General features: G+C 34.5%; 2 protein-coding genes across 2 annotated transcripts; one reads left to right on the forward strand and one right to left on the reverse strand.

Annotated features, from left to right (window-relative positions):
- LOC129320062 (protein FIP1-like) lies at window positions 1-9,591 on the forward strand. Its single transcript, XM_054965211.1, has 14 exons — window positions 1-264; window positions 487-574; window positions 701-809; window positions 1,615-1,664; window positions 1,891-1,957; window positions 2,091-2,163; window positions 5,369-5,424; window positions 7,191-7,287; window positions 7,676-7,760; window positions 7,899-7,961; window positions 8,171-8,230; window positions 8,897-8,989; window positions 9,080-9,142; window positions 9,265-9,591. The coding sequence occupies exons 1-14, from the start codon at window positions 209-211 to the stop codon at window positions 9,376-9,378; spliced, it is 1,074 nt and encodes a 357-aa protein (XP_054821186.1). The 5' UTR covers window positions 1-208; the 3' UTR covers window positions 9,379-9,591.
- Window positions 9,592-17,859: 8,268 nt separating this feature from the next.
- On the reverse strand, window positions 17,860-23,399 carry LOC129320996 (uncharacterized). Its single transcript, XM_054966718.1, has 15 exons — window positions 23,026-23,399; window positions 22,637-22,897; window positions 22,358-22,482; window positions 22,048-22,264; window positions 21,665-21,790; window positions 21,283-21,539; window positions 20,875-20,982; window positions 20,352-20,493; window positions 20,091-20,259; window positions 19,658-19,815; window positions 19,075-19,398; window positions 18,865-18,939; window positions 18,667-18,736; window positions 18,394-18,551; window positions 17,860-18,234 (listed from the first exon to the last, which is right to left on the reverse strand). The coding sequence occupies exons 1-15, from the start codon at window positions 23,308-23,310 to the stop codon at window positions 18,085-18,087; spliced, it is 2,625 nt and encodes an 874-aa protein (XP_054822693.1). The 5' UTR covers window positions 23,311-23,399; the 3' UTR covers window positions 17,860-18,084.
- Between the last annotated feature and the right edge of the window lie 852 nt (window positions 23,400-24,251).

Consider the following 24,251-nt stretch of genomic DNA (forward strand, 5'->3'; position numbering starts at 1 on the left):
AAACAAAAAGCTAATAACCTAGTCGACCTCGATTGCACGCAGCTACGAGAATCCTCAATCTTCAATTTGTGCAGGGGAGAATTTTCTGTCAGTAATAGTATAGCGCCATGCCATTTTCTGAACTAAGGAACCAAGCGTCCAGGACATCTGCAACTTTGCGGCCGCAATCAATTGTTCTATAGTTTTGTTTAGCAGGCTAATCTACAATATGACGACTGAGAGATACACTTCTGCACCGGCAACCTTGTCCGAAGAGAACGCTCTGTAAGCAACATTAGCATGAATTCTTTACGCCCCTTTTTTCAGTGATTCTATTTTTGAGCTTCAAATTTCGTTATGCCATTCTGTTGATGGTGTTTACGCTTGCAAAACTGCAATGCCTGTTTGGATCCCAATATCGTTAAGTGGTCGTGCGTAAATTTGTTTAGCAGCGTCCTTGGTTGGATACTTTATTCTTACAATGATGTTTTATTATTGCTACTATAGGTTTCTTGATATACTCCATGAGGCCCCTCTCTTTGCTCATCGGAAGCCTGCGAGAGTTGTTGGGAGTATTTTCTATTGCTTCCTATTGGTAAGTAGAATCGAAATCATGGAAACTTACGAGTCCTTGGACGATTTTAGTAGATTTGCAAGCTAATTATGTTTTTGTTTGCTTATATTATGGAGTAATTTGCTTGTTGTGTTTCTTCAATTTTAGGCTGGTTATACTACTCTGGCCGTAGGAGCTCCGTGGATACTGCGCCCCTTACAAGGACTGATCTCTCCTATGCTTTGTACTTGTGATGTTTTTCTGTTATTAATCACAGGTTTGGCCTACAACTATCATGCATTTTGTTCCCTTATCTTTGCACGTGGATAATTTCCAATGCGGGCAATGCTTTGTTTAGGCGGCGTTAGATATAAAGAGCATGCTTATCCTGTACTGGTCCTTTCAATTCACTTCCACAGAAAAGTTATTCTTTGTTGGCAATAGAGTCTAACATATTTCAAGGGGATACTCGTTATTCTAATGGTTAAATATAGACTAAATGTTTGACAATGACCCTGCTTCCAGTTTGATATGCCTTTCTGATTAGAATGTAAGAAGAAATGTTTGAACAACTCTTACTCATAATAACTTCCAAGTTTCCATACCTCATTTTGCAATTCAATAGAATAATCTATGCAGTTATGTTTTTCATACAGGACAGTTATTTTATATATTCTGGGGTCCTTGTTGAATAATTTGTAGAATGGAGCCTGGCTTTGGAGATAATACTTAAAGACTTCCTAACTAATGCGTATAATCTTGCAGCTTATTATGCTTTTTGACCACTAAATTTCATAGGCCTCAACTTCTTGTTGAAATTTGAACATTATATTTATTAATATACCATCATTTGTTTATACGAATGGTCAATATATATTTTTCTTGCTTTATAAAACATAAAGACAGGTATTTGATGGATTTAGACATACACACTGTCAAAACTTTGAAGGGCTATATTGTAATTGCATACAGTGTAGTTTTACTAAACATTATAAGCCTTTGCTAACCCTAGTTTTCCTTGTATCTTATTCTTTACTGCGCATGGTTTTAATGGCTATAAAGGTTACATTTAACTGTTTCAGGAATGTTTCAACAATATTTGGTTTACCAAGTGCAGAAGATACGCTTGCAGGTAATTCTTTTCAAGGAAAATACTGCAAATTCAGTTGGAAATTTCAAATACATGCACCTTGAATATTCATTATTTCCATGATACAGAGAAAAAAAATAGAATAACCAATAAAAAGTTGGCTACAAAAGTTTCTGATTTGTTTGGTGATCTTTTGATGTCCTAAATAATTGTTTCACGTGTGTGTTTTCTGATTGTAAAAAGTTGCAATTACAAAATTCTTTTGAAGGGCTATTATAGTTTCAGCCAGAAGTTGAAGTATATTATTCGCATTCCCTTTGCCATCACCGCTTATGGTATGCATTTCTATGGTTAACTTGGATCTGTTTTAATCTCCACACGACACTATGTAAAATCAATCAATTGATATAAAAATAATTAGTCTTCTTTGAATTACTGATGCAATCGTCTTTGATAATTTGATGTCAGGAACTGCTGCAATGCTACTTGTTATGGTCTGGAGACCCCACATAAGTTTTCTCTCAATCTCTGCGATTTTGAGGTAAACACATTTGTCTATGTCAAAATTACTATACTGGAGTGTGGATTAAATGGAGTTGAGAAGGAATGTCAATATAAAAGGATTATTTGGTCTAAATCTTATTAACAAAAGAAGGGTAATGATGTTTGCTTGATATTTTATGGCTATGAGTTTTTTTTTTTTTTTTTTTTTTTGGTGAGGACATTTTGTATCACATCATGTGCAAGATACTGAGGATTTCATTGCTTCTTGTTTTCTGTTGTCATTTATTTCTTTTAAGTAGATAGCTTAAAAGAAAATGATAGGTTATATAAAAATAAAAAATTAATAGGTTAAAGGGAAAATTTGCCTTGGAAATTTTGTACTAGTAGCAATTGGTATCTTTAACTTTTGATTAGAGCAATGTTACCTTGGAAGTTTAAAAAATGATGCATTGTCGTTCTACAGTAATGGTTGACCAACGTTGATCGTTAGTTGAAAATTCTAACTAGGCCTAAAGAGTAATTTTGCTTCAGAAGTTTTCTAAAAGAGCAATTGGTATCCTAAACTTTTTATTAGTGCAATGTTTTTGTGTTATTAATGTTCAAATTACAACAAAAATTTAACAACCCATTATCATTGTTAAAAATAGTTCATATTTCTAGATTTTGACAAAAGGTCATCGAGGTTGTTTTGATACAAAATCAACTCTACCTTGAGCACTCAACATACTTTCTTTTGAAGTTTGGACTTGCTCTTATTTTGCTCATGAGTAGCTCTTGGCTTGCACAGGCTTATATACGGACTTTTTCAAACATGCCTATAGGCAACATGGACTAGCTTGGATTTTGACTTAAAAGCGTTCAATGTAATTCAACCTAAAATCTCCTCTTTTGGTTATAACAAGTGTTGGATCCTTTTTGATTTGAAAGTTGATAATTCAAAAACATTGCACCAATTAAAAGTTTAAGATACCAATTACTCATTCAGACAAACGTTCAGGGCAAAATTAATCTTTTACATTCAAAATAATGGTCAAATTTGGTCAGCCATTACTGTAGGGTGACATTGCACCATTTTTGGAACTTTCGGGGTAACATTGCTCTAATCAAAAGTTAAGAATACTAGTTGCTTTTGGCGAAAAGCTTCCGGGGCAAATTTGCTCTTTAACTCAAAATTAATTTAAGAGATAGAATGATATATTTATATATGAATAATTTTTTCTTCTTTGTTATAATATTTGGATTATGAATATACTTATACTTAATCTGTATAACACCATTTCTTCCTATATTTTTATATGTGGGTCAAAGATCATTATGAGTGATTTGGCTGGTGGATTGTGGAGTTAGTGTTTTGCAAATATATATGAATATATGTATAATGTGTTGCATGTGTATGACACCGTGGCAAGTGCAATATGAATGTACCACCTGATACTATTCTAGACATATGGCTGGTGGATACATATGCTTGAGGTCTATTCCAGACATCTTCAAATTCAGATGTCGCTTGGTTGTGCCGCCTGATACTACAAATGAATTATTCAATAGTGGTTCACTTCTTAAATGATATATGACTGAGGGTGTTGCTAGTTTTTATTTATCTATTTCTTTTCTTCTTGTGGGTGATTTAATTTTGGATTAAAGGGCAAAAGTGGCCGGTAACTTTTTCTTTTTTTCCTAATAACACCCACCATCCTTAAGTAAATAAAGGTGTAGGAATATCTATGAACTTGTTTTGCTGAGTGCAACAATCCCCATATTGTTAAATTTGATTGACATCTATTAATGTTGACCTTTAAAAAAAGAAGCAAACGTAGGGTGCAAAAATAACCAAAAACTTTTTTAAGGGCTGTTGGTATTTTTTAAGTCAATGGTGCATGGGTACCTTGGGTTTTATGGCTAGCTTAATACTTGAATTGTTAAATTTTATTTTATTTTATTTTTCTTTTTTAGTCAATTTCAATTTTTATCTTAATTATAATTTTATTTTACTAATAATAAAAAAGAACTCGGCTATTCGTGCTAAGCTCATTCATGTTCGGGTTTGGTTTGGATTTCTTCGTGTTTATTTGGATGGCCTGAATAAGCCTCGAAACAAGGAAAATTTTCTAAACTTTTAAGCTTAGCCTTAAGATTTTCTAGGCTTATTCGAGCTAGTTCGTCAAGCTTGACCTAAATTACTGGTTTTAACCTTCCCTAGTCTGTTAAAATAATTTGATGTTGACTGTGAAGTTATAAGAATATAACTTAATGGATTAGGAAGTTTAGCCTATTTTATAAAGTTAATGGGTACCCATACATTATTGTCGACTTAACGAGACTAAAAGTTGCTGTAGAAAAAGTTTCTGGGTATTTTTGCACTTTATGTTTGTTTCCATTTTTTTAATGATCAACATTAATAGATATTAATCAAATTTAACGGAATGGGGATTGTTGCTCTCCGTAAAACAAGTTGATAGAGCTGGAAAATTTATCAAGACATATGAGAGGAAATTGAGGGGGAGACAAGGGACAGAGAGGAAAGATCCAGCAGTTTAAGGTTATTGTACTAAGGGTCCTGATAATAGGGAGAAGTCATGATGCTTGTAGAGTGGCCGTAGACTCAGCATAGAAGCTAGAGTTACTTTTGGGTTGCTTTAATATTGTACTTTGTTTTGGGAAGGACTCAGCAAATGTTTTAGAGAGAAGATACAAGTGAGGAGAGTCCTGGTCTCTCGAAAAACCAGCGAGGGGCTGTTTCAGCATTTGTTCTTGCAATCTGGGTACTAATTAGGGAATAGGGTTTTGGCCAGAATCAGTGAAAGTCATTTTGTAACATTGATTCGGTTATCCAGTCATTAATAGCAAAACCTCAGCATTTCCCTCATTTATTGCTTGTTTTATAGTTTTATGTTGTTGAGCATTTAATTTTAGAGTTGGGTTCTATCACAAGTTCATAGATACTTTTGCATCTTTGTTCACTAAAGGATATTGGGTGTTGGAGAAAAAGTTGCTGGGTATTTTTCCTCCTTAACCCTTTAATTTTTATCATCTTTTACAGCCTGATATATGCATGCGATACATGTAATCTGTCATGATTTTATTTTCTATTCCCTATTTGCCTTGGTTTATTTGTTCATTATCAGTTATGACATGATTGATCATTATCAATATAAATGTAAGTTCTACAAATGGCAGCTGTAAGGCATATTCTTTCTTTATGTCAAGGTGTTTACTTTTTGTCATCTTCTAAAACTCTACAGGATTATTATGGTACTAGAAGCGCTATGTGCTGGATCTTTTATGAGCCTTTATATCGGTGAGCTTACATTTATATTCTCTTTGTTTTACTATTAGGTGGAGACATGGGTTGGATATAAGGTGTTGAAATTTGAAACTGGGGCATCAAGCTTCCCTTGTTTGACTTTAGAAATGCATGCCTTGTTTTTACCAGATCAATAGGAAAATGTGCTGAACAACTACCATTAAAATCTGTCCTTCACTCATTGATTATCTGACAGTTCAATTTTTCTTGGTGATAACCCTTTTGCGCTGCTTCTAAATAATTATAAAGAAAATAAATTAGGAAAGGGAGTATGAAGCTGAAACATAGGTTAGCAACAAAGTTTGAATTTAGACATGCTTTTATTTGAAATCTAAGGTTTAAATAGTTTTTGTGTTCCAGTCATTTCTGGTATGGCTTTTTTCTCCTTACTTTGCCAAGAAAAGGTTAAGAATGGTTGGCCAGTTGTGGTAAACCCCCCAGGATGTAATTAGAGAAGCTCATATCTACCTAATCAATATTAACGGGTTTGAGAAGAAGTTCCTTAATCAGGTTGGACGTTTTCTTTTGGCCATGAGGTGAATTTCCCTGTAAGTGGTTAATCATGGTCTGATCCTAAAGCCACCTAGAGGCTGGTATAGCTTGTTGATTTAGTATAGGCAGCCCTGCATATTATCTGTCCCAACAATTGGTGATGGGTTTCATATTTTGGACTTCTTTCTCCAGAATCTCAACCATGTTTTTGTGTGAGAGGAAGCCATGGTTCTGTTTTAGTGGGGAATGAAGAACCTGGCTGTCATTCTATCCTCCCAAATCAGTGGTCTTTAAATACTAGGGTTCACCGTACTTTTGCATAGTTATAAGTTCTCTGATGCAAATTCCTTAGTTCCTAAGACACATGCTTTTCAGCTCATCATAACTGTCCACCTGATCAATTGACCCATTCAAAGGCATATGTTGCATCTCCCAGAATGCACATTTCAATAATTGAAATGGTAGGCTTTGGCTTTTTTTTTTTTTTTTTTAAATTTGCATAATGACAGGGGTCTATCACAGTCATCCTTTGTCAAGAAAACCCAGCCATCCACTTTGTCACCTTCAGATTACTCCTAAATATGAGGCCGAAGTTGAAGTTTCTGCAACCCTTTGCTGCTGCAGCTCCTTGCTACTTCAACCACTGGTTGCTGCAATGCATCACTGCTACAGACACGGCGTTGCTGTTTCAACCCATCACAGGATCTGACTCTTTTTTTTCATCTGACTTGCAGCAAGAGTTTAATGGATTTGAAAATGGATGGGTGGAATTTCCTGGCAATTAATGGCTGCAAGGGAGTCTGTCATTGTGAAGCAAGAGTTTAATGGGTTTGAAAATGGATGGCTGAAATTTCCTGGCAATTAATGGCTGCAATGGACTCTGTCACTGTGCAGATAAATGCAGCTGAGTCACCATTTCAACTTAAGTGAAATAGTGTGTTTTGGGTGATGCAACTTATTCTTCCATTGAGATCATTCAATTAAGGATGACTGTGATGGCCCGGGGAGCATGCTGAGCAGCATGCATCTCAGGACACTGGAATCTGCATTCGTAAGTTCTCTTCTATTATCCAGTGGACTATCTTTTTTATATGCTTATATGATTTCAGCAGCTTCTTGAAACTACTTTTGCCTTAAAATTTTGAGACAACCAACCTTGAATGCCAAATGGAATAGTTTCTAATCTATGTCTTGCAGAAGATTGTATTTCACGTTTGTTGTGACTATTTCACCTGACACATTCCTATGTGCATTTATGGTGCATGCAGGTTATATATACCAGTACAATTCGTTAAACTCTCAGCCTGATGTTCTGAAGTCCTTGTACTCTCCACTCCAGCCATCAAGTTCTTTGGAGGGTCTAAGGCAAACACTTTGCAACTTTGATTTTTCCTTGTTTTATCCATTGTTTCAAACAACAGATTGGGAACAAACCTTCATTATTAAAGTATGTTTCTATAGCATTGTGCTTGATGACTTAACCTTCCATCATTTTATGCTGATGGCAGCTGATGTAAATCATGTGTACGAGCTCAAAATTGTGTTGTACTGTGAGGCATGTTAACATCGTAATGAGAATCCCCTTTTAGTTAGTGTTGGGTGGACTGCATTGGCTTTTTTGTTAGGTTTTTGCCTTTTGCTTTGTGCTAGGTGTTCGGTGTATAGTGTTTTTACATTTTGTTGAATGAGAATTCCAATTCATATTCCAAAAAAAAAAAAAAAAAATTGTAATGAGAATATTTTGGTTTAATAGGTACCATGATGGTGGGAGGCTTTCTGATCAGCAAATGGCCTTGCTGCAATATCAGAGAGAGAATCTTCATTTTTTGAGTGAGGAGGTATATGATAATTTGAAGCGTTCATTACAGTGGTTAATGATTATATATTTAGCTGACTGTGGATATCACTGTACCTATCCGTTCTCTAGTTAAAGTGAATTACATAAATAGTTTTCCATCAACATTTTGGTCTTGTAGATTCTTCGGCTGCAAGAGTGTTTAAGTAAATATGAAAGAACTGATGATGGCAGTGCCCCACAGGTGATAATGACCGAGAATAAACTATTTTATCTTATCATTTCCATTTTAATTTATATATATATTTTTTATAGATTTTGGATGGAGTTTTGGCTGCAACCATCAGTTCAAACTCTCAGTGGCTGCAAAATTTTTCCACCTTATGCATGTTTTTCTGTTTATTTGTTCCCCCCCTTTTCTTTACATTAGAGAATGAATTACTTCTTTTGCAGGTTGATCTTGCTCATTTGTTAGCAGCTCGAGATCAAGAATTACGGACACTTTCTGCTGAGGTAGTATCTGTCTTTCCCTAGTTTTCAATGACTTGATACGATGAATGAAATGTGGCCGCATTTGTATAATTGCCTAAATCATATTGCACAAAATTCAAAATACTATCTGTGAATACCTTTTATGATGAGTTTTGCTTTATTCTTTTAGCTGATTGTGGTGGTTATTTTAATTTCTGCGATCAAGTTGTAATACTTTCCACGAAGTTTTGGATGTTATTTATGATTGATCTGTTACGTGTAATTGCCCCTGTTTGTTGGAGAATATACCGTGTCATGTTCGAACTTCATATGGTATAGCGTCAACATGAAGACAATTCTAGATTAAGGGTTGGAGTCATTGGAGAAGGAAGAGAAAGGAAATGAAGGGCTAGTGTTTTCTGACACATGAAACGAAACGTAATAGTTAAGGTCAAATTGTTCAAATTTTATTATAACGATGGCTTGGGTTTTATCATAGTAGCTGGTGGGTTTTGAATTTGATAACTAGTATGACGTTTTATACATGCATGGCTAACCGTCATGCCGAGATGGAGCAATTGATGGCCTCATTATATATCAAATATACGAATCAAAAACTTGATTTTAGGGATAGCTATGCAGTATGAGAGGTTATTGACTTCTACTCTGTCGCTCAAAAGGATCCTAATTGGGAAATGCATGTTACAGATGAATCAATTGCAATCTGAACTAAGGCTTGCTCGGTCTTTGATTGCTGAGAGAGACTCAGAGATATTGCGTGTTCGCACAACCAACAATCAGGTACCTTATCGGTGAACTAGTTTCTTCAGCTAACTTAAAAGTCGTTTGACAGTAAGGCGCTTGCACTAAAATTTCCGCTAAACACGACAGTATGTAGAGGAGAATGAAAGACTCAGAGCTATATTAGGGGAATGGAGCACCCGTGCAGCTAAGGTATGGTTAACGATAGGCATGATAGTGTAATACAGCGAAACATGCAGTCATAGCGTACTTTTCTGGCTTCAGTCTTCCTTGTTAATAGTACACGTTATATAATATTTATGGCATATTGAAAGCTTGAACGAGCATTGGAAGCGGAGCGGATGGCAACTCTTGAATTGCAGAGGAAGATTTCTATGCTAGGAAACCAATCACATACACCAGCTGAACCGTCTGAACATGGAGCTTAATCACTTGATGGGAAAATGTATGGATTGTTGCTCCCATTAGAACCCGCTTCGTTGTTTTCTGATTCACCTCAAACTCTGTTGTATTGTAAAGGGGATTGGACGAGCCTTTATAGCATTCTTACACTGGCGGAACATCAACACCCTGTTTTACGCAGGGTTTTCTCTTCATGATTCGAAGGGTCAATATAGCAGGATTTATCCTCTTTCCATTTACTCACCTTTTCTTATCCTCGTCATATATTTTACCATTGAATTAAAAATTGAATGGCTGAAATTTAAGGGGAGGATTCTATTCTTCTTTCCTGTTCAGCTATCCTCTTCCCCTCTTGTTTTTCTAATTATGATATTAAGATGCTGATAGTTCAAATTTAATGTTTTATAATTTTTTTTTATTGCGGCTATCCTCTTCCCCTCTTGCAATAAATATGCCATTTATAACAACTATTAAAAACATTTAAGAGTTTTTGTTGAATCTCCAATTAATTCATTTTAACACTTTCTTTTGTTTATTTATTTATTTTTTTGGCCAAAGGAACTTCTATTAAAAGTGGCAAAAGGCCACAGTAGAAACAATGCAAAAAGCAAGGAAAAAGCCAAGACAAGTCTAAAAGCAAGACGAAAAGGCAAAGAAAAAAGAAGCGACAGGAAGCAAGAGGCAAAAAATGCCAAAAGAGATCAGCCAACCCCATCACGGTTATGCTGAGATGCAAAGATCAAAAGCCAACTTAGAATTCATAGCATCGGCAGTTAGTAAAAGAGACAAATGAGGTGGTGTTTTCAGCCATCTATTCAGACCCACTTCCTTAATAGCAAATGCAGCTAAAAAATCAGCAGCACAATTACCCTTGCATGAAACAAAGAAAAGTGAGAACCCAGCTTCAATTGCCATGATATCTAAAATATCTTAAATGATACTCTTGCAAAACTACTCCCCATGAGCAGGTTGACCTTTGTTAATACATGATACCAACAAGAGGCAGTCACTTTCGAACAGCACCTTGTTGTAACTAAGGTCTCTTCTTAGTAAAAGAGCTCTCTTGAGCGCCAGAGCCTCTGACATAAAGGCCGAGATAGACTTAATTTTACCAGCAAATCCCTAAAGAAACTCTCCACTATCATTTCTGCAAACTAGCCTAACTGCAGCTCCCAAACCATTGTGGAAGTAAGAGCCATCACTATTAATTTTTTTAAAACCTGCAGGGGGAGTCTTCCAACCCAACTGATGGGCCTGCACATGTTGTACTCGGTCAGCTTCAATACTAGTGCTTAATGCCTTCCAAATCTCAAAGACTTCATTCTTTGCAATATCAATGACAGCTTTAGGATTAGGCTTGGATTTGATTAAAGACATTCCTAACTTCCACAGTTGCCACAGAATGCTACAAATTGATGCTATGTCAAACTCAATGAGCCCATTGTTCGAAGAGAAAATTTGAGACCACCAGCTGCCAAAATTAATAACAGAAAGCACATTACTTTGCACAAGTAGGTTGCTACCAAACCAGACACATCTAGTCCATGGGCATCTGAAAAAAGGTGCTCTATTGATTTGGGTTCTACTTCACAGATGGGACTTAAAGGCGAAGTGCCTCTATGTCTTCTAACAAGAGCATCATTCGTTGCTAGAGCATTAGAGAGACATCTCCACAAGAAATGACAGATACGAGGGAGGGTCTTAATGTGCCATAGATTTTTCCAAATGTCACCAGTGCTTGGAGAGGAAGAGATGGAATTAGTTGCTGCATTATTTCTAGCTTTCATAGGAAGGGACAAAAAAATTTAGTATTAACAAAATTCACAAGTGATTTGTTCTTATTCATTAAACCTTCTTCATGAGATTTTCAATTATAAATGTTAGGTTGTCATCACCATTAATTTCAAATAGAATTAAGACTTATTTTCCTTGACATTTTAATAATTAAAGTCATCCCAGAAGCTAGTTAATGAATTCATTAGATTTACATTTAATCTCACATAATCAATTGAAATAACTTCCTATGTTAATTGTATTACAAACAATGTCCATCTTCACCATTATTCTCTTTGCAATGTCTATTGTCACTTGACAATTACACAAATCGACATAACATATCAATTTTACTCTCAATATAATATTGATTAAGTTTCTCAACTATTCAACCTCATTATTAGCCAATTTTAGAATAATAAAATTTGACTCACAATATTATATTCGGCCATTGATGGGTTTTTCCCCATTTGAATTTAAAATTCAATTAACATCATTTTATTATTTTAATATAATGAGAGTCAATTATATATGATACCAGCATGTATGGTATCCATCAAACACTTGTTTGCCTTATCCTTTTATGAAATTACTTGATATACTCAATCTCCAAGTAGCATAGTATCATGGGATTAACATTGATCAATGTAATAAACTTTCAAAAACACAAAATAATCTCATTTTCTTTCTTTCTTTTTAATAAGTTTGCATCATGGGAATGCTTATTGACACTAAGTGTTGATATCAGATTTACGCTAGAACAATTACTAAGGAGTTTCTCCACAACTTACCTTCCAATTTTTTGAGTAATGAACTCTAATTCCATTATGGTCCTATCATCATATTTGTTTTTATCACCACTAGAGGTGGATTATTACTAGTGGATTTTCACACATGAATTTACAATTCAATCAACATCCATGTATCTTATACAATGTGAATCAACTATATACAATATAACAATTCATAGCTTCTTTTGTTCATGGGAACATAAATGAATCATTATTCACAACAATGAATATTTGTACTTAGATAATTAAATAAGCCATGTACCTATTTTGAAATACATTTATCTACACTAGGCGAATTAAATTTTGTGCTACCATCGTAATGCTTGTTTCAAGCCACATAATTTGTTGATAATTAACAAACTTTGCCCTCATGCAAATAGCCTCCTCTTAATAAATTTTTCTCTCCAAACCACAACACAAAGATATCTTGGCATTTGCAAAATGAGGCTAATAGTTGGCACAATACTTTTTTTTTTGGAAGAAAAATAGTTTTGCAAGAACCTCCACACATTATGCACCCTACTATGTAACATCCTAAAATTATGATTGGGTCTTAGAGTATCAATAGACACTTTAAAGAGGACATGAATTTTAAGTGTTGGGCCTAAAAGAGTAAGATATAAAAAAAATTAAAGTAATTAAATTTATTAAATATCTGGACTTAACTTATAAGAGAAAACTGAAAGAAGAAAATCATAAAAATAGAATCTAGTTAAAGTTTTGAGATCATCTTAGAATCATCTCAAAAGATATAGGTATGGAAATGATGATAACAATAATAAGGAAGAAATTAGTTTAATTTTATAAATTATAAATTCAAATTTTATAACCTAATGAAAACCCTACATCTACCCTCATTGAGTTTTCCTCATTCTTCCTGGACTCGTCGCACACTGCTTCGAATATCTAGCAGATAGTTTCTCAATGTTTCATCCTTCTCTTCCTTCCCTCATTCTTCCTTTCTTTTCTCTGTGCTTCTTTTTCATTGTGTTAGTGAGCAACCCACAATCCATACACTTGTATCTTTTCGCATTGCACAATACGCACACAGACGTCAATCAAATAATGCATCATTTATGACCTTCTTGATTAGAAGCAAGCATCATTCGAGTAATCACCTAGCCTCTTCAATCAATTCTTATATTTTTTATATATATCTATGTGTTATATATACATATATATGTAAACACATGCCAGTAACGGACAGCATCTTTTCACTGACATTTACCTTTCCTTCTTGTGTCTATACCCTTCAAATATATATTCAACTATATCTGTAATTGTGCGTGTGTCCCCACACACCCTCCAAATATATTATGTAAATTTAATATGAGTTTAGATTAGGAATTAAGATTTATGAATTTGGAAATTTCTATAAAATAAAATTCAGCATGAAATTTGACTCTAATTAACTAATTAAATTATAAAGGTATATAGACTTAAAAGAGAATTTTGGGTTATCTTAATATCTTTAAAGTCCTAGAGTAACTTAGGGTAGCCTTAGGGTGATTTTTGTCAGCTTTGAATTCTATATTAACATGTTTGCGCATATGTGTGTATTTTTGTAGACTCTCATTGAGAGTTTTTGCTGCCTAGATTGATGTGTGACTATTTGTAATCTAAAAGAGAACAAGTAACTTAGGGTTTTTTTATATATATGCAAGTTTTGTGTTTGATAATGAATGTAAATAATCATAAATTTAATTCTGAAAAATTTATGTTACTTGAATCCTATCAAGTATGCTTGTAGCTTGGTTATATATTATTGTTAGCATTTTTTTTTCAAGCATGTTTGTGAATATAGATTAATAATGTTTATTTTATGGAAATTGTATATTATTGAAGAGTAGTTTATTTCTTTCAAGCATGCTTGCAAATTGAGTGGATCGAATGAGATATTTTTATTTCTTTTTAAGCATGCTTGTATGCAATATAAATGTTGTATATGTGTAGTATGCATTGGAGAATGGTTGATGAGGAGATGATGATGATGATGATGTATATATGAATTAATGACCACGTGGTTTGCCTCCATTTTGTGCATGGTGGTTGGCCTTATGTAGGGCCCCATTCCTTAATACTTACCCGGCTAGGTTTGTAAAGGAAGAAGATGGGACAGTGACATCTCCTTGTTGGGTTCTTTAAGGAGGGGAGCCATAGTTTAGGGTTGGGACACTGTACCTTTGGCTAGGTATATTTCAAGCCTTAACAACGTTTGGGTTAGTTCAGTGTGTGGGTTAAATCGTAGATAAGCTTATGGTTTCGATCAGCGGTATAAGGTTCGATGGAGCAATAAAAAGGGTTATCTACCTTGCATATGATCATATGTTGCATATAACATTTATGAATCATGGCTGATAAATTGTTATGCTCATAATTTAATAATGACGTTGAATTTATATGTATGCATATAGTGCTAATTATGTGTAGTTGTTAGTTTGTACATATATAGTAAAACTTTTGGTTACTAAGATGTTAGTGCTCAATCCTTTCTTTAACATTTTAGGTAAACCTATAATTAGCAGAGCAAAGGGGAAGCGTCTGAAAGCTTGAGGCTTAGATTGAGTATGCTTTAAGTCTCATCTCAGTTTATAGAATAATCATTTGCCAATATAAGAATTATTGATTATTTGGATTGATTTTTTAGATTGTTTATTTCTTATTGATGATTATTAAGCACTAATAGTTGAGTCATAAGGTTATAGAAATTGCATAATTGTTTTATTTCAAGTAAATATTTTGATATAACATTTTAGCATTGGGACTTTTGTTGAAATAAGGGTAAAGGGGGTAAAAATACCCACAAAACGGTTAGGCAGGGGCACTTAATATTCTAAAATGAGAAAAAAGATAAAAATACCCATAACGTTATATGAGTGTGTGCAAAAATGACTAAACCATTACATTTGACCTAATGTTGTTAACTTTGACCGTTAAATGCTGATTGTGCAAAAGTCCACGTCAATCTTTGTTGATGTGGACTAACAAAGGGACAAAAATGCCTATAAAGTCGTCAACCAGGAGAAAAAAATACTTATAACGTTACCAAAGTTGGTGCAAAAATGACCAATCTATTAAATCCTTTAAATATTAACTGCTTAGCTGATATCTAAATAAAAGTTGATCATTTTTCGCTAATATGGACAAAATATATTTTCATATAAAATTCTTTGGAGATTAATTGGTCATTGTTTGAATTTCATGTGAGAAAATATCATTTTCACCAAATATTAAATTAAATCGCTTGTTTCTTTGTAGCAGTGGTAAAAACTATTTAAAAATTTTAAACATATCATGAATGAAATTGCTTAAAGTTGTGATAATGTTCTCAAGATAGGGTGGCGTAAGAGATGTGCTCAGTCTCAATCTTCGATTATATACAACCTATCTCACTATGTTAAATCTTAAGTTTTGTAGAGAAAAAAATGAGTGGAGAGGAAGGAAGGAAGGGGCCGAGATACATGATGATATAAAGAAATTATATGGCTTGAATTTTGATGAATTAGTCACTATTGCACCTATTAAATTAACATTATGGGTACTTATATGATGATTGATCAACATCTATAAAAATTTATTTGGGAATATTTTTTATCTATATTAGTGAAAAAATAGTCAACTTTTGCTTAGATGTTAGCTAAACGATCAACGTTCAAGGGAATTGATAGATTGATCACTTTTACACCAACTTTGATAACGTTATGGGTATTTTTACTCTTAGTCGATGACTTTATTGATACTTTTGCCCCTTTATTAGTCAATATCAGCAAAGATTGATAAGTGACATGCACAATTAGTATTTAATGATCAAAGTTAACGACATTAGGTCAAACGTAACAGTTTAGTCACTTTTGCACCCACTCATGTAACATTATGGGTATTTTTATTTTTTTTTCTCACTTTAAGATATTGGGTGTCTCTGACTCACCACTTTGTGGGTATTTTTACTCTTTTATCCTTGAAATAAATATTTAAGTATTTGTAACGAAATGTGATTCGCATGTTAGCGGGATTTACCAAGTTTAAATGAATAATTAAATTTTTAGTTAGTAAGGTTAGGGTGTTACACCCCATACTTTCAAATATTTCAATTATACGAAAAATATGCAGTAACAACAATAATTCTAATTGAATTAGAATCTAAACATGTTATCACAAGCTAATCATATTTATCACATGCCATAACAAGGAAAATAAATCTTTTCCATGTGTCATAATCAGCCAAAATATATATGACACGAACAAGTGTCGGACCCAACATGATAATTATTGTATTCACCAATTTAATGTGCCTCAAGTCATCATTTTTTAACATCAACAATGCTTCAACAATTTAACCAGTACCATAACTATCTCGGTTCAATACCAACACCAATACAACACAATTTCAAGTAAAATTCACCAAATCCATAAGCATAATTTGCAACATACTCTATTTGTTGAATCACTTATGATTTTCAAATTAGCTAATTTATATCACAAAGTAAATCATACAGAACGCAGTTACCTTTTTTGCCTAACAAACTGGCCAAGCTCATAAATTTCTTCTTGCAATTCAAAACCATAGGTAACAATATTATCAACACGAACAGTCACACTTGTAAAGTTGAAATAATAATAACTACAATTACCCGTGCCAACTTAAAAAAAAAAAAATTCCTCCAACAGAGATGTCAACACAACTAGATAATGAGCCAACACCAAAAGAAACATTGGTATTTCATAAAATTATTATTCCACGGGTCATGCATGGTATCACAACTAATCACATTATTTTAGGTCTAATTTATCTAAACATGGATAGCTATTTCCTATGAACAATTAGTATCAGGTCAAAAATAGATAACTAGCCAGCGGACTTTAAGGGGAAAAAATATCACTTTTAACCATGAGCATTACATGCAGTACCATTTTAATTTGAATACTAGCTACTTTAATCCCAAATCATATTGCATAAATGTTTAGTCTATTACCAATTAAAAAAAAAACCATTTTCAGCAAAATAACTTGCATTAAGAACATAAACCGTCTCTTTGACAGCCATGTTCATAACCTATATGAATTTTCAAAAATACCCAGAATTCTCAGCCCGCAACCCATCATTTAATACTCCATAATATACCCATTACTAAACATTTCTCAAATAGTCTGACAAATTGAGTAGCAATTACCTCAAAATTGCAAAGGCAAATTTTAGATTTAGGGCAAAGGAGGCAAACACTAACAATTGAATCGTATTTTTTAACACTCCAAAACTTGTGGCTTGCCCTGTTTCACTTAAAAAAAAAAAAAACATATATGTGCCTGTAGAAGAAGATCAAGTCCCATGGATGATTTATCAATTCCAACACCATCAATGTCCATATTAGGACTTTCCACCCAAAATGCGTGCTTTTGATGTTTCAAGTGAGTCCTAATTTTAGAATATATTTGACATTATTGATGTCTATATTTTCACCATTTCAACATATACTTTGTATATCACATGCGCCCTAGCACTCAATTCATTTATGGACATAATCAAAACTTAGCCTCATCCCCACACCTCCATTGGGTCCGACCCCCCAGGCTTAGTAAAACCAAATAATATTAACTTGCCAGAGATAGCTCTTAAGATTGTTGACAATAGTAAGTAAAATCATAGTATGAATTGTGCCTTATAACAGTCTTTAAAAGTTATTTCATCACATTGGATTGATTGCATGAAAATTCTTTAAAATTAAATAGACTCTTCCTGTAAAATGAACAAGGTCATAAAGCAATGAAAATTTACAGAATAAACTCAAGCAACATAGATGAAGCAGTATTATAGATGAGAAAAAGCTCAAAAACTGGTATATAGCTCATGACAAACACTACCATTTATAAGCAGAAATCTCAACATTGGACAATAAAACCACCTTAATCTTAATTAAAAAGTTTCAAACAATAATGTTATTTAAATTATAAGATTTAAATAATAATTATTATTAAATTATAATAATTTCTTTTGAAACACCCATAAATATTTTATAACATCCAACATAAGCCTAGGATGCTTCAGAAGGCTTATGATCATTCAAAACGGAAGGTAGATTATGGCATCGTCCATCAAAGGCGGCGGGCTTGAGAAGAGCATCTGACTGGCTGGCTATGCATGATCATTAAAGTAAAATTCTCAACGCTAGATTACAGCGGGCTGACATGTGACATTTCGTTCAAAAAGAGACACCTGAAAACATCATTAAAAAAGTCACTGCCTTTGGCAATACCTCCCTCTCCAACCACAACCTCCATGTCGTATTTGCATCCTCTAGTACAGTCAGGGCAGTAAGTCACCTGCATGAAAGAAAATGCAAATTAAATATAGCTTTAGAATCCACACGAGCAAACATCGCAAAGAATATTGCTCTACGATTGACAGTACAACAAAGAATGGCATCAAAAACTGTTAGGACAGGTCTTGAGACAAGGGAGAATCAGGAGAAGCCCAATAACCTCAAGTAGCTTGGGTTGAAAAGAGCTGTCCAACATGACATCTACACCATACATGGCCCTCGATTTTGGATTATGCATCTCTGAATGCGCTGTAGCTGCGGCCTCGAACACTGATCGAATCACATTCCTTACTCTTGCATGTATATCCAACCAATTAACTGCAAGAACATGTGTTTGTACTGATAAGTAATCCAAAATGCAAAGTATGTGCGAGAAGCCTCTGATTCTAGGAATACTCATCTTCAGATCAACGTGCGTGGCAGTCTCCATTACCTTGATGTTCTTCCTCAAATTCTCTCACGAAATCTTTGGTGTTCTTGTGATTTAATCTTCCACGATAATTCTGAGATCCATGAAGTGGCCGTTAGAAATTTGTAGGAAAAGATAAAGCAATGAAATGGTCATTATTTCAATATGAAGGTTCAACAAAAGATTTTATTGTTGCTCAAGTGCAAGGCAAACAAAACATACCATGACAGTGAAATGGGTTTCATACTCAAAAAAACTACTTTTGTCTAACGAATATTGGTTGTTGGCTAGTCTAACCTGTAAGTGAAAAACGTAGCTGCTTTGCATTAGAATCATATAGTGGGAATAATAGAACGTTAAGAGGTGGAATAGAATATTCTTTGAAGGCCAAACTAATAGTAAATATTAAATCAAAAGATAAAATCTGCATACCCAGAAAACATCGGACAGAAATAGTTCCAGAGGATTCATGCTGCGAACTAGCACTATGTAACGAAGATCAAACTTTTTCCCATTGAACAAAGCAGGTCTCTCGATATACTTTTGACAAATTTTTGGACCAGTTTCCATGAGTCGGATTATTGCAGATAAATTACCAGTTACAGTGGTGTCAATAGTTCGTGCCATATTCCAAGGTTTCAGTATCCATATATTGTTTAGCCTTTCCCTTTTGCGTGCATAATAGTCGCCAATAAGTTGAGATAGATGTGTTTCAAGATTATAAGTAGGCTGCAACCATTCAGGAGATCCATGCACCTGCCCCAACCCGAAAAAAATAAAGTCAGTTATCATGAAACCTCAAAGGAGAAAAAACGAATCCCAAGTTACTAGATCTCCAATCATTATAAATTTGGCTAGGCCAAGTAAAAATGTTACATGCTATAGTGCGTTGAGTATTACATAATTTCTTCAAATAGCATGATATTCACTACAAATTGGCAAATAGATACAGTTCAGCCGTTTCAAATTATTAGATTAGCATCAATTATAATGCGAACTAGTTAACAGTTATCACCTTCTGAATGGTCTCTGCTAAATGATGTTTCATGACAAGACATGCCTCAAAAGGAAATTGATTAATGTATTGATGATCTGTTATCCCAGTGACCTTCTTCATGTCTTCATCTACTTGCACACTTGTCCATATTATATCTGCATCCTTTGGTTCTTTCGCTGTATGCAAACAAACGTTTGAAGCAACAGAGCCAGAGAAGGTCGTCATGAGAAAATAACGTGATTTAAGGAAACCAAATAGAAAATCAAATCTAAAGGGATTTGGAGACAGCCAAAAACCAGACTCCACTAAGGAAAAGATGGCATACCATATATTGAAAATTAATAGCAATTTTTAATAAAATATTAGTGACTCTGGAATGGGAAGAATAAAGACTGAAAGGAAATTTAAGCTTCTATTATAGCATTACCCAATATGGGTTTACTACACTTACAGATTGCAAACCCAGGATGTGTTAGAAATTCCACTACTTGAGGTATATCTGTGTAAACAAGTAAAGGACGTCCACCAAGATCATGACTGATGGTTCTAGTGTCAGAAGATCGCATAGTTGGTGGTATTAAAGTTTTTGATTGCAATTTCTTATGGTGCTTCTCATACTCCTGAAAGTAGTAAGCTAATTGGCTTTAAACTTTCTGAAAACCCTCTAAAGATTAACAGCACACAAGTCACAATCTATAAAAGAAGAAAATACCTGAACAAAATAGTTCTCTGGGGTATGGAACCAGGCTGTGAGCCTGGCTGAACGTTGTTTGTCCTCCTCAATACCAAAAAGAAAATCACGAGTACATTCATCGCCTTTCTGGACATTCTCAGCAGGCCATAATATAGAAAAACTGAGCATAAACAAATTAAAATGGTTAATACAGTATCGTAATTGATTAACAATGTTTACTTACATCATATTCCAAGGTTAGGTTATAATTTACAAACTCTTTTACCAAAAGAAAAGGTAATATTGAAAACATACAAATCTCCACCAAGTGGACCATACTAATCAAGTCACGATACATGAATACTCAAAAACCAAAGAAAAAGCCAAATAGTCATGGAAATTTTGTACAAAAGGATACTACATGATGCATAAAGTTCAATCATAAAGAAAAGCTGCAGATTCATAGAATAAAAAACTTAGCTTTGGGCCATATATGTGTGTATATAAAAGAAGACATCAACAACAAAGTGAAAAGCAGAATAAGGGTAAGTTAGAAGTTAACCTTGTAGCTGATGCTAGATTCCCCTCAGGCATGAAAAGAAAAGGTGCCAATCTGAAATTTGGCTCATCACTATGCCTCAGGGATGATCCAAGCTCATCCATTATGTACCTACAAAAATATCCAAAGCAAAATTCTCTGACATTCAGGTGTAATTAGTAAATTTAGAACTTAAGATAATTGATGCAAGACCTCTAACTCTGTTAAGTCAGCTAAAACACCAAAACAATCATGGTAAGACATTGATGCAATCAAATAGCACAAAATAACAATACTTGAAACTTTTACAATTGAAATTGCATCTAAAGGCTCAAAATTATGTAATTTACATACTAAAGCAATCAAAAAAAGATTGTACTATTGTACCGTAACAAGGAATTAACAGGGAAACAAGTAAAAGTGAGGTCATACCAAACAGAAGTTTCATCAATCTTTTCCTCGTCTGCAAGCCTATATGACATTAGATATTGCCACATTGCAGTTATAATGCGATCAGCTAGAGGCTCATCAGCAGTCCACTCAGGAAGACAGGGAAGAAGCATAGAATCAATGGCATGCTTTTGAGTTTCTAATATTTTTGATGCGTTTACTCCATTAAGCTCAGAAATGTTAGGAAGAGACTCCACTATTTTTATAGCACTTTCTCCAAGTGGACCAGGAATATCCACCTGAAAATAACTCATATTCCAGAGGATTCAAGTGCTTGTTATGGCAGTAGGACACTACAGAAAAAAAATGACTACAAAGCAAAGCAAATGAGGGATAGAGGGCATAAGATATAAACCAAAAGTACCTCCAGAGAATGTAAACATGTGAAACCTCTCAATAGTTCTAAAAAGTCATTGACTGAGTTTTGCTCCAATGGATTTCCGCGAAGATTCAAGTATGAAAGAGATGGCAAATGATGTGGTGAAAATGCCTGAAGAGAAGGGGGCCAACAAAAGAACAGCAATGAATAGACTCGGAAGCAATAGATTAGCATCAAATGCTGCATGATAACATCATGAATAGTTAGAAATGTGCTTAGGCTACCATTTAGTGCCTCTTAGATGAACAAGGGTGCAGAATTCCAGTTATCGGAACTCATGCAAATCACTCGGTGTCGTACTACAATGGTAAACAAAGCTCTCGGAATGCAGACAGCAGATAGAAAAGCCGCATGATAGATAGTTCGACCTTATTCTTTAAATTGTGGATGTTTCTATCCGACAGGTCAAGAGAGGATACACTCTGCAGTGGAAAGTCATCCTGATCAGAGCCACCTGGATTATCCTTCCCATATATGCCTGCAACAAAGCCTAATGCCCACATACCGAAGTTCCCAGTAAAAGTTGAATTATAGATTTCCAATTCTGGCAACACTTTGAGAACCGCATCTGCCAACTCGCCATCGCTAGAAGAAGAAGAAGAAGAAATTAGTTCCTGTGAAATTTAGCGTGGAGAATGACCAATTTAAGGAAGCGTTTCTATCTCTCCGCAAACTCACCAACTTGTAAGAATCGGATTGTTGTTCAACCAGAGTGCTTTTAGGCATTTAAATTTGACGACTTCCTGCGCCACCACCTCCAATTTATCAAGTTTGTTCCCATACAGGCTAAGTGCCAGAAGATCCTGATCCAACGAAAGGGGAAGGAGAGTCCAAACACGTAGTATTAGACAGTAAATAACGGTGAACTTCAGCTAAATGCGCCTTTTCATCATGAAATGTCTGTTTATATTTTCAAATTAGTACTCGAATCATGTAAGGAAAAGAAAAATTACTAACCGGAAATCTATCAGATAAACTCAGAGATAGAAGCATATCATCATCTATTCCAAGCTCGTCAAGCTCCAACCAAGTCAACCGATCGTTTCCTTTCATTTTTGCGGCTTCAAATTCACTCTCCAGTACCTGGGCAACATCGGTGTCGGCATTCTCATGCGAAGGTTCATTAGCAGGGTCATTCTCGTCAGCACCCAAATTTAGATCAATATCTACGCACATCAAAGAACCCATCCTCTCTGCCAATCCTGGAACTTGCTGCAGCTGCAGTAAACCAAAGACTTCTCAAATTCCGGGACAGAAAGACACATCATTATTTGGATTCCTAGGAGGATAAAATATCATTCTACACAACAGCACTTTAAATAAGTTGTGTGAAATAAGGTGGAGACCTGGTTGTAAGCATCGGAAAGTCTAAAAGTCCATGCGTGATCAATAAGGAAGACGTGGGAGTACTTGGGCATGAAGTCCGCAGTAAGGAGGAGCCGTCTCTGGCGACCATTCTCGCAGGGCTCAATTTGGAAGTAGTGGCCACTGTCGAAGGTTTCGGTGGAGAGCTTCTGGAATAGCTGGCGGTGTAGTGACTCTGGCAACCCCGATGCAGCCAATAGCAGCCCATGAACTTTGACAAACTCTTCGTAGGATTGGATTCTCCTCCCGCTGAACAGAGTTGCCATCTCCTTCTGCCACTCCCACTCAAAACCCTACACTGGGAACTTGGAAGCTCGTTGACTGTGGTGTGCCACCCTTCAGCTTTGTTTAGGAAACACTTCACTGTACACAGTATACCCTCAGCTCAAAACTAATTTACGATTGCTGCTCACGCCAAAATGCAAAAAAATTTAGCAATGTGCTAACCTAACTTTTTATCTTTCCTAAATTACTTCAATCAATTATCGAATGAAAAAATAAAATGTGTTGAAAACTCAGCCAAAAAATCTGCTATGATAATTGTTATGGATTTGCATTACATGCCACAATGTAAAATTTTATGCCGCTGCATATTTTGCTAGAATAATTATTTTTTTTCTTTTGACTTCAATTTAATGTTATCTTACCTTATATGATATACATGCTTCTTTATATAAATTTTACTCTAATTTTAGTTTATGAAATAATTTCATAACATTTTAAGTCTTGAAAACTAAAGATTCTATTTGTGTAAATTTTATAAACTTGATAATTTATTTGGGTTAATCTCGTGATTACCTCAATTTTAAAATTAGTTGTGAATTAGTAAGGGAATCTTACAACAATAATTCTCCAAAAGGAAAAAAAGAAACTAATGTTAAGGGAGACTTTTACCACAAGTCAATCTAAAAGCTCATTTTTCTTGCCTTATTCTGAACACACTTTTACTTTTGAAAGCTCTTTTCAATAATATGTTACCCAAACAAAATTTAAAATTTTTTAATGAACTTTAGACTTAAATTGAGGTTGGAGCTACCCAAATCTCACTAAGAGCCTAATCCAAATATATTGTTAATTACAAACAAGTTTCAAAGGCTTGAGAATATTTTGAGTTTCTTACCCTTATTCCTTTCCACATTCTTAACTTTCTTCATAAGGTCTTCTTTAGATCTTTCATTTAATCCTCCATGATCAAGTCTATGACCAT

The sequence above is a fragment of the Prosopis cineraria genome, unplaced genomic scaffold (genome assembly GCF_029017545.1).
Source record: "Prosopis cineraria cultivar Desert tree isolate PC_DT_omini unplaced genomic scaffold, ASM2901754v1 PC9, whole genome shotgun sequence".
NCBI lineage: Eukaryota > Viridiplantae > Streptophyta > Magnoliopsida > Fabales > Fabaceae > Prosopis > Prosopis cineraria.

Coding starts and splice junctions, on each gene's coding strand:
- LOC129320062 (XM_054965211.1), top strand. CDS start 209: ATGACGACTGAGAGATACACTTCTGCACCGGCAACCTTGTCCGAAGAG. Junction 810..1,614: donor TTTTCTGTTATTAATCACAG/GTTTGGCCTACA, acceptor TAACTGTTTCAG/GAATGTTTCAACAATATTTG. Junction 8,231..8,896: donor TACGGACACTTTCTGCTGAG/GTAGTATCTGTC, acceptor TGCATGTTACAG/ATGAATCAATTGCAATCTGA.
- LOC129320996 (XM_054966718.1), bottom strand. CDS start 23,310: ATGGCAACTCTGTTCAGCGGGAGGAGAATCCAATCCTACGAAGAGTTT. Junction 20,983..21,282: donor ATTGATGAAACTTCTGTTTG/GTATGACCTCAC, acceptor ATATTTTTGTAG/GTACATAATGGATGAGCTTG. Junction 18,235..18,393: donor TTCAACCCAAGCTACTTGAG/GTTATTGGGCTT, acceptor TCTTTCATGCAG/GTGACTTACTGCCCTGACTG.